The sequence below is a fragment of the Beta vulgaris genome, chromosome 1 (assembly GCF_026745355.1).
Source record: "Beta vulgaris subsp. vulgaris cultivar EL10 chromosome 1, EL10.2, whole genome shotgun sequence".
NCBI classification, from domain to species: Eukaryota; Viridiplantae; Streptophyta; class Magnoliopsida; order Caryophyllales; family Amaranthaceae; genus Beta; species Beta vulgaris.
This window is the reverse complement of record NC_079202.1, coordinates 48,141,901-48,153,297: the sequence shown is the minus strand read 5'-3', so window position 1 is coordinate 48,153,297 and position 11,397 is coordinate 48,141,901. Positions and strand designations below refer to the sequence as shown.

Below are 11,397 nucleotides of genomic sequence, written 5' to 3'. Positions count from 1 at the left end.
TGAAGGCCTAACGCGTTTGATCAACCTTCATTTACCGACCCATCCTAATCTCTCTCCTCCCTCATTAAAAATGAGAACCCTAATAATCTCTTCTCTCTCTCTCCTCTCATAAACGCCCCCCATCTCGCTCTCCTCTCTACTCCTCCCTCACAAAACAAGAACAAAGAACAAAAATGGCGTGAAGATGAATGAAAGCGAAGAAACGAATGAATGAAGATCGAAAATGAAGAACAAACTGAAGAGCGAAACGAAGAACGAAGAATTGAAGATATTTACACAAGAAATTGGTTCGTTTAAGATTTTATGGGATTTAGTTTTTGGATTTGGTTTTAGGTGTATTTTTTTCGTTTATTTTGGGAGTTTTTTTAAGATATGGTTTTGGGTTTAGGTTTTATTTCTTTTTTTGGGCTTTCATTTTCGTTTCGTTTTTTTAGGTTTCCATTTTCGGTTGATTTTTTTGTTCGACTCTTAATTTTCCTTCGTTTTCGTATAATTATCTCCTTTGTTTTCTAATTTTTGTTTTTTTCGTATATATTACATTTTCCTTATACTTAGTGACTGATAATTAGTTTTTTCGCATAATTACTTTTTAGATCTAATTTTCGTTTTGTATAATGCAATTTTCGTATAATTCGTGTATTTCAATATTTTTTCAATTAGTTTTTAGATCTAATTTTTATCATTTATTTTGGTTTAGCTCTTAATTTTTGTCGTTTATTTTGGTATAGTTCGTGACTGGGTAATTATTGTTGTTTATTTTGGGATTTAGTTATTCATTTTCATATAGTCTCAATTTTTAGGTATTTTTAGGTTTGTAATTTTCTGTATATATGTTAAGTTCTTATTTTTATGTATTTGTGTAATATTCCTGTATTTATATTAATCATGAATTTATGTTTAGTTTATATATATAAATTCTTATTTATATTTATTTTGTATAATGTATCATTGTTGGTATATATGTTTTGGTAACACTGAGACTTGAGAGAGGAATGTTAGCGCCAAAACTGCGACTTGAGAGAAGAATGTTAAAGTTGCAGACCTGCTGCTGCAGGTTTGCAACCTTTTTTTTTACCATTACATTCTACATACTGATGCGGTTCTTATGTAAAACCACATCATTATGTAGATTTAGTGATGCAGTTTTACCTTAAAACTGCATCAGGTAATATGATTATCTGATGCAGTTTTAAGTAAAACCGCATCATATTATGGTTCTTTGAGGCGGTCTTAGATCGCATCAGAATTAGTTACAAACCTGCCGTGGGCCCACCTAATGCGGATCAAAACCGCATCTGAAAGGCCAGTTTTGACCGCATCAGGTGGGGTTTTTTCCACTAGTGTAAGGGTTAAAAATACTGTAAATGGCATGATGTGGTAACTCATGACACTTATGAATGCATTGTTTTTAGAAATAAAATCCAGGATGAAATTGATAAGAAAAATATCATGTTTTCGGATGATGAAGATGTTAATGTAGTTGGAAAGGACGAACCATTCAAAATATTCTGTGGGATGGTAGAGATTAACAATGTTTTTATTATCACTATGCAGACATCTCAAATAACCGAAATAGGTAACCAACTCTTCAACATATTGCTTGATGAATGAATCTTGGTTATGCCAAAGATAGCCAATGAAGAAGGATTGGAAGATATGTGCAGATGGCATATGAATGGTCACATACAACAGACCAATGTCAAGTATTCAGAGTATTTCTAACTAGGCTACTAAGTCTTAAAAGACTGGTTGTCTCAGAAGTTGAACAATATGCGATGGAGTTAGAAGCCTACAGGGTCAACTTAGCCAAAGTTAAGGCGCCTGTCAGTTATAATGCAGCTCCAAGCCTGGCGATGCCTAAGGAAAGAGCTAAGACCTACAAAAAGGCTCCTAAAAAATTCTTATTACAAACCAGGGCAATAGAGGGGTTAAAAGCTTTGAGAAGTGGTATGTGCCCGTCATGTGCAGATAGGCTAACCCTTCAAATGGTTAAAACTCAGATCATCCCAAATGATCCTGCCTATTTACATGCTTATCAGCGTCCCTTCCAAAAAAAGTCCAGAAGTCAAGGACCAAGGAAAAGCAATAGCCGCGGGTCATACCCTCCCTCAAAAGGAAAAGAAAGGGAGCCAAGTCAAACTCTCGTGCCCAAAATTCTTAAAAGAAGGGTAAAGCCCCATGGAAATCAGGGAGATACACAGCTTAAATCAGTTGTGAGGATAGCGTCACTATAAGATGTCTAAAACTTACATAAAAATAGGACATCAAAAATGAAAGAGCTGAGTAAAGGCTGCTGCAGCAAGAACTCATATTAGCACTCAAAATGTGCAGAATTCCCTTAAAGAAAATATAAGAATTGATGAAGAGACTCGATCTACAAGCTGGCATCACTAAATTGTTGCCCAGAAGACGAATAGTGTGATACATCATCTATAAAGAATGATGGCCAACAAAGAGGAGGTGATTCTCTTATGAAAGAGACGCCAGGGAACGAATGACTTTAATGCGGACTATGATTCAGAGTTTGTATAAGAGGATTTGGAATTACTGGTGTCGGACATTGACTTAGTGTTAGATGGAGACCCACTGGTGAATGAGCCTCAGATAGAAATGAGAGAGAGCCAAAACATATAGTGCAACGTGGTTATGCTACCAACATAGTTTAAAAAGTCAGAAGACTAGCCAGGATTCCAGACCAATATTACATCATTGGCAGACAAAGTTGATAAGGAAGAGAGGGCGGGTAAATTTAAAATTACTTCTTCTCGAAGCTTGTCATCTTGCTTGAATGCACCTTAGAAGAAAGTGCCTAGTACAACATCCTTAAAGCCTAATCTAGAGAAATCAATTATAGATAAAATCTTTAGGTCAGTTGATGTTGATAATAAGCACACTGATTTTGAGGGAGTTTGTCTAGGCAAAAAATTAGTGGACACTAGAGCCACTATTAATATTATGCCAGTCTATGTATCTAGTAACTAGAAAAAACTAGAATGATTTGCATAACATACAAATCAACATAACTGGTTTTTCTGGTTTATCAGAAAAAGTGGAAGGAATGACTATTTTAAAGATAAGGGTAGGAAGTAAAACTACTTATACTGGTTTTTTCATAGTCGAAAGTGGTATTAATTATAATGCCATATTAGGAAAGGATTGGTTACATTATAATTATGCTATTCTATCATCACTTATCAGGTCTTAATCTTATGGAATGGTGACACTTATGAAATGGTTCAAGCAGATGAGGAAGTTTGCCTAATAACATCTCCTGATTTTGTTTTTATCAGGGACTCTCTAAAGTTAGTTCCCACTATCAAAATTGAGGTTGCTCTACAACTTGATTTACAAACTCACCAAGAGATAGAAGACTCAAGTGCAATTCTCATTGAAGAAGTCGAGGACGTCCCAGAAGTTGAAGACATTCAATCAAAATATGAATTATTCAACATGCGTCTAACTATGATCAACCACTAGCTCTTGTTAGCTTATAGAGTCAGGCTGTATTTTTCTCATAAAAGTTTACTATATGTGTAAATCAGAAAGAATGTTGTAAGGGGTTTACCCCTATTGTTGATCAAGTTATGAAAGATTTAGCTTTTAGAAAATACCAAGAGGATTTTCTTATAAACTCTAATGCATGTTGCTAAACTTTACACGAAACTGGATTTTGAGAAGAAGAGGATGCGAAAGTATGGGCTAAAAGTGAGTATATTGAACAGGAAGTTCATGATCCACTAGAAGAAATAAATTTAAGGGACGATAAAAATCCACGTTTTACTTACATAAGTAAGCTCCTCACTAACCAAGAAAAACATGAAATAATAGAAAATCTAAAAGAATTTTAAGGATTGTTTTGCTCGGAAACCATTATGAAATGCCTGGTATTGATAGGAAAATAGTAGAACATAAGTTGCCTATCAAAGAAAGATTTAAGCATGTGGTACAAAGTAATAGAGACTAGCGTCTGAACTGACAAAGCCTATACAAGAGTAGATAAACAAACTTCTTAAGGCAAAGTTCATAAGGCCTTGCCAATATGCTGACTAGATTTCTAATATAGTCCCAGTAGTTAAGAAAAATGGCAAGATACGAATTTGCATTGACTTTAGGGACCTAATAAAGCAACACCTAAGGATCAATATCTCATGCCTTTAGCTGATCTCCTAATAGATGCAACATCAAAATATATACATAGCTTCTATGGATGATATGCATGATATCACCAGTTAAAGATTGCACAAGAGGACTGTAATAAAACAACCTTCAGATGTCCAAAAATCATTAGGTTTCCTTGAATATGTGGCCATTCCATTTGGATTAAAAAATGTTGGCGCTACATACCAATGAGCAATGGACATAATATTTAAAGACATAATTGGTAAGATCATGGACGTATATGTGGATGTCATACTCGTGAAATCAAATGATTTTTTAAGACATAAAGAGCATTTGGTTAAGTCGTTCACTAGAATGAGAGAATATCACCTAAAAATGAATCCACTCAAATCTGCATTCGAAGTTAAAGCCAGTAACTTTTTAGGATTTCTCATTCAATGGAAATTGACCAAAACGAGGCAAAAGCAGTATTGGCAGCCAAGCCACCTTCTAATAATAAGGAACTACAAAGATTCATTGGACAGGTCAATTATGTTAGGAGATTAATGGTCAATCTAGCTGGAAAAACTAAAAAGTTTTCACCTTTATTAAGATTAAAACATGAAACAAAGTTCAAATGGAACGAGGAGCATCAAAAGGCCTTTGATCACATCAAACAAGATTTAGCAAGTCCTCCTGTATTGATTCCCCCAAGGCAAAATGGAAAACCATTAAGGTTATATCTGTTTGTCTGCGAAGATTCCATTGGTAGTCTCCTCACTCAAGAAAATAAGAAGTGACATGAGCAGGCTATATTCTATCTAAGTAGAATCCTGCATGACACAAAGAAAAGGTATACAATGGCAGAAAAATGGTGTTTATGAGTATATGATGCATCAATCAAGCTCACACATTATTTCATGGCCTTCACAGTAGAAGTAGTATCTCCAACAAGTGTCATAAATTATATGATATCCCAACCTTTTTTAAAAGGAATGTTAAGAGAATGGAGTCTACATTTACTGCAATTCGACCTAATATATATACGTGCCATAAAAGGTAGTAAAAGGTCAAGCTCTAACTGATTTCTTAGCAACCCATCCTTACTGTGACTCTGGAATCATTGATGAGAACATCTTTCCATGGGTCTTGTTCTTTGATGGATCTAACACCATAGAAACAACAGGAGCTGGAATATATATTTTATCCCCTGATGGGATCCCAACCAAATTGGCAGTGACCCTGAAGGGTGCATGCACCAACAATAGAGCAGAATATGAAGCTTTATGGATTGGGTTGGAGTTGTTGCTAGAGTTGGGAGCTAAGAGAGCAAAGATATACAGGGATTCTCAACTGGTCATTTCTCAAATGACTGAAGAATTTAAATATATACCATCTGTATCACATGAGTGTGGAAAGAAAGCACAAGAATTATCTAAACAATTTAAGGAAATTATTTTCATACACATTTCTAGAGTAGAAAATAAAACAGTAGATTAGCTGTCCCAAATAGCTTCTGCTAGAGAAGAAGTGCCTTCACAAAATGAAGGTATCATTCTCCAGAAAAGATCCTATATCCTCTTAACGAAACTGATAAAAAATATCAGAAAATATATTAGAAGTCTATAGAATTTCAATATTAAAGGAGGAAAAGAACTGGAGAGATGAAATTATCCATTATCTCCAAAACCCAACTGGGACAAAGGTGCTAAATAGAGTTACAATGACAGCAACTAAATTTTGCATGCAATTTGGTGAAGTACACATAAAGGATCCAGAAGGATTACTTTTGAAGTGTGTGGATGCTGGAAAAGCCCTAACTCTCATGGCAGAGATTCATCAAGGGATATGTGGTGCTCATCAAAACGACCTGAAAATGAGAGGGTTGTTGCACGAACATGGTTTCTATTGGCCCACTATGAGAAAGGATTGTATTGATTATGCTAAAGGGTTGTAAAAGATGTTAGAAGTTTGGACCTATCAATAGGGCGCCAGCCTCAGAACTGAAATACATTCTTAAACCTTCGCCTTTCAGAGGATGGGCAGTAGATGTCATAGGAGAAATCAATCTCGCATCCTCTAAAAAGCATTCATACATCCTAGTGGTGACTGATTACTTCACCAAATGAGTGTAGGCTCATACTTCTAACAAGATTAATACCCAGGTTGTAATAAATTTATTGGAAGAGAAAATCTTCACAAGATTTGAGATTCCATAAACTATAACCTTTGATCAAGCCACATTATTCAGGAACCCTGACCTACTGGATTATTTTAATTAGTTTGGAATAATTAAGTTGTATTCAACACCTTACTATGCTCAAGCAAATGATCAAGCTGAGACTACCAGTAAGATTATAGTAAAAGAGATCTCGAAGTTAATAGATAATAATCTAAGAAAATGGGATGAGCTGTTGCTATATGCCCTATGGGCCTACAAGACCTTTAAAAGGAAAGCAACATGAGTTACTCATTTTAACTTAGTTTATGGATACACTCAATAATCCCTGCTGAAGTGAATGTAAGGTCATCTCTGGTAGCCCAACAAATGGGGTTATAAGGAGATAACTATTCACAAGCAATGAATATTGAAATTATGGATGCTCTAGAAGCTAAGGAAGAAGCTTTAGCCAAAATGAGGATCCAAAAAGAAAAGGTTTCTAGGGCCTACAACAAAAAGTAGTGCCTAAAGAGTTCCAGGAGAATGATAAATTTTGGAAAATATTTCCGTCGGAATCAACTTATAAAAATCCCTAGTTAGGAAAATGGACGCCTAAGTGACAAGATCCCTTTATCATTTATAAGAAAATGACTAGAAATGCATACCTATTAAAAGATATAAATGACAACATAAAAGATAGAGCCTTGAATGGCAAATTTCTAAAGAAATATCATCCATCTATATGGGAACAACAAGATCCTATGTTTCAACAAATACATGCAAAATTGTTTCAAACATCTAGGAATTATTAAGATTACAACATTAAAAAATCCTAGGCCTGACCCTCAAGTTTCAACAATAGGGGTAGCAGGTGCATCACAAGCAGGTGGACTCTGCTTTCCAGTAAGAAGAGGCTTCACAAATTTACACATTGATACTGCAGGACCATCTGGTCCAGTGTATTGTATGTCTATGTCAGCTAGCTCTACCTTATCGCATGGCGCCTTCGCTGCAAATCAGTTTCACTGCTTCCTTGGTGCTTGATTTTCCCTTCACATTCTTGAATCTGATGTCGGAAATCTTGACTTTTGATGGTGTCTGTTAAAATCATAAATCTGGGATATTAGTATATACTTCTATATGTGGAACACATAAGCTAGTAGTGTATCCTGTGAGACTATTTAACAGAAGGATAAGATATTAGTTACACACAGAAAAGTAAAAATTTAGTACAGTTTCTTGTAGTTCCTGGTAACTTTTTACGTGTTTTGCTTAAGTTTTGATTTTTATGCGAAAAATAGACAGTCTGACAGAAGAACTTGTGTTACCTTTGCTTTGCAATGATTCCACGGGCAATATTCTTGATCAACAATGACAGGATTTCTGACATTTTCAACAGTGATATCCTCAAAATACAAGCCAGTGACAGTGGATTCATAAGAGTTGTGCCATGTTTTAACCCGGACACCATTGTCAGTGTTCTTGATGGTACATTTCCTGATAGTAATATTTGAAACTGGTTCTTCATTTGGGTATTTACCCAAGCTCCCAACACTGAGACCATGACCGGGCCCACATGTGACTCCTTCTATAAGGACGTTCTTAGCCCCATCACCAAAAGACACGCAATCATCTCCGGTGCCTATTGTCCACCCTCTTACGATAATGTTTTCTGAACGTCCAATGTGAATGCCATCCGTGTTAGGGCTGTCTGCTGGGGGTTATTGTCATGTCTGACAACTCTAGTTGCTTACACCCTAAGAGAACAACGTGAAACGACTTGCTGTTTAGCGAAGTCAAGCCACTTACTTTTGAGTTGGACACAAAATTGAACCTTATGTTCTGCAAATCACAACATAAATATTCAGGTTATTTTATCTTGTACATACAATATAATCTTAGTATCCTAACATGCTAAAATGATTAGTAGTAAGCTGAAGGGCTTACATAAGGAAGGTCGAAGGCGCAGTTAGCATTCTTAGTACATTCGTTTTTTTTCCATCCTGCTTGTCCTTGGCCATCAAAAACACCTCCTCCTTTACCACTAATGATTATCAAACTGTCGACATTTTCTACCTTAAACCATGAATCTTCCTTCTTAAAAGCTGCCACATCTGAAGGAGCCTTGAAGTTCCCTAAGATTTCAATTACAGTTGGTGTCTGGCATGGACCTTTGAGAGTAATGGCTCCTAGGATATAATTTCCTGCAGGAACTAAGACCTTGCTAGGTTTTTTTGATGCACATGCTGCAGTCCATGAGTCCAAAAAAGCCTGAAAACAATCAATTAACAAATTAAATGCTCAATTCTTTTTCATTATAAATATTATATTCCAGGAAATTTTAATATGAGACAATGTCATGCAATAAGACGTAATATGGCACCTCATCGTTTACTTAATACTATAACGACAAACATGACACATGATTTTCATCTTTTTTTATCCGAAAAGAATCAAGCCAAATAGCCAATCTTCCTAAATTATTTATCCTAAACTGATTTCGTCAAGAGTTTGAATTACTTATATAAATTTGAACATTATCCTTGATAATAAAAAATTCCCAATTTTTTATTATAAGAAAGGCACCACATAATCCCCAAATTATATTTTCGTTTATCCTATACTATATTAAACTTCTAATTTGTTTATTTCAAATTCAACTTTTTTAATTTTGACCATAAATTCTCTCCAATGTATAAGAGGAATAAAATGTCATGTGGGATTTTATAAAACTTCCATGAATATTTATGACATAGGTATCCATTAAATACTTACTATAATTTTGTTAAAGTAAATGATCAAGAGTCAGTCTCACAAATTATAGGAAAACAACATATGAAAAACTTAATATAAAATAGAGGAAGTATAAAATTCACCCTATATTTTATACACTCGTCAAACATAAAGTAGTCTTTGATTAATTATTATGAAATGAAACAATTTGTTTTACCTGTGTGACATCGGCATCAGGTTTTGCACCTTTCGTGGTTATGTCAAATACAATGGTATCACCAGGAGCTAGGTTCTGAGTCTGACAACTAACTTCTATGATGAGCAAATAAAATCCGAGCAAACACAATGTGAAATTTAATTTGGAAGCCATTTTTTTTTTGGTTTTTTATTTTGTTATTTTTTACGTTTAAAATTATTTTGTTGAATACTTACTTTTTTATTGCTATATATATGTTTTTTCTTTTGTTCTCTGCCACCAGTCTTATACTAAAAATATATCACTAAAATGTGACTTAATGGATGTGGTCATTTGGATGATAAATAATCCATTTTTAGGAACCTATTATTACAAATGTCAGCTTAAAATACATAGAATAGCTCCATTTTTACCATCCATAATATTAGTCAAAGAACCTTTAAAAACATTGTGATTTGTGGGGGCACCAGAAATATTGAAACCAAGTTATTCAATAGATAAATAATTACACAAGTTATTCAAAGTTTCAAAGATTATTAGTATCCAGTATACACAAACCTCTTTTTGCTAGAGACCTAGAGCTAACCTTTTATTCACAATCTACCAACATAGATTAATTAACTAGCTTAAGAAATAATGCAAAGTCTTCAAAAGAATACCAACAAAAGTTGACTCAACTTGTAACTAGTTTGAAATCGCTTGAGGGAGGTATTGAATTCGAGCCTCACTGTATGCAGAAACTCTGATTGAGAGACTCATCCATCAAAAGTAGGTGTGCGACCTGGGACGTACTCAAATGTAGTCGGAGCGAGTGGGCAACAAAAAAAGTCTTCAAAAGAACAACCTTGAAGTTTGTCAAGTTTCATACTGCCCAAAGAAGATATCCAAAGAAGTTATAAAATCATAAGTCTTATGAAAAGATTTAAATGGACTCGGTGCACATTGTTGTAACAGCCCGAATTTCCTGACCAGCTTACAAAGGATTAAGCACAGCGAAAGAGACTCTGGTCGAGGTAACTCGGACTATTACCATCACACTCACCGAACTATATCGGAGAGTATGGAACTCAAATCCCAACTCTATTCAAATTAATTAACTATTACGACTACGCTCTGATTCTCATACTCTATTCCCATAAATTTCTACTAAAAATCCGGCAGAGTTTCCTTTGAAAATAGGACAACGCTAAGCGAGAAATAATATGAACCTGTTGCAATTTCAATTTATAAAATATTTCCAAATCCCAAAGCTCAACAATCTCAACGCTTTCGCGGAGCAACAACCAATAGAGAATCAGGAGCACTAACTAGCGACTCTTAAATGAAGAAATACATTATAGAAAATAAACGATTTAACTATTACAAGTGGAGCGTCCTCACTTCAATAACAAACATAATACTGCACCATCTCGTATCCGCTTCAGCTTGCAAAAGAATAACTCACGGCTTCAACCTCAAACATATAAGATACTGCCACCCACCAAGTGACAGGCCACAGAAATGACAAAAACGTACACACATCAGCAAAGCTGAGTACTAACCCATAAACAAGAGTAACACATGCTTTGGTGGTTTTTACTTGAAAACGACTCAGCAGTCAACAAAATCACATTGTCATAACATGCATCACATCAACTCATGTTGACAACATACTTATATATCTTTGTCTGATTGTTCCTTTTTCTACTACATCGTCATTCACATAATAGCAAACCCAACAACGTGACTTCAAACAACCTTGTAACAGATACATATCTCATATAGAAACTAATTAGTTAACCTTTCAACATATCACGATCCCTTATAAGAGAATATGATTACGTTTAAATAAAACCAAAATCTCAAACTTATAAGATATCAGGCGTCCAACCTCAATTCTACCATCAACTTTTGTATCTCCACCTCAACTCAATATTATAATCGAGGAGCAAAGAAAACAAAAGGGGCAAAAATTTTCGGCATAGGAATCCTGTCATCTCATTTGTAGAGATCTCGTTTGAAATTCGTTTATGTAATCAAATGATATAATTAATTATTTTTTTTCTCAAAACACATAACAGCATTAGCAAACACAAGACACTACACCTTTACATAAACAAAATCATATGGCACACGCAAAAGCGCAACACACTTATACACTCAAGCTTCAACATTCCTAATTTCGGATCATCAATGCTTTACCACTAATAATCCCAAATCAATATCAAAC

At 34.9% G+C, this 11,397-nt stretch overlaps 1 protein-coding gene across 1 annotated transcript; it reads right to left on the bottom strand.

Annotated features, from left to right (window-relative positions):
* Positions 1 to 7,044: 7,044 nt before the first annotated feature.
* LOC104885113 (probable galacturan 1,4-alpha-galacturonidase SALK6) lies at positions 7,045 to 9,448 on the bottom strand. Its single transcript, XM_048648635.2, is given in 6 exon segments — positions 7,045 to 7,264; positions 7,266 to 7,357; positions 7,588 to 7,978; positions 7,980 to 8,101; positions 8,207 to 8,530; positions 9,210 to 9,448. Coding segments are annotated over 6 exon segments (1,242 nt in total). The 5' UTR covers positions 9,363 to 9,448; the 3' UTR covers positions 7,045 to 7,104.
* Between the last annotated feature and the right edge of the window lie 1,949 nt (positions 9,449 to 11,397).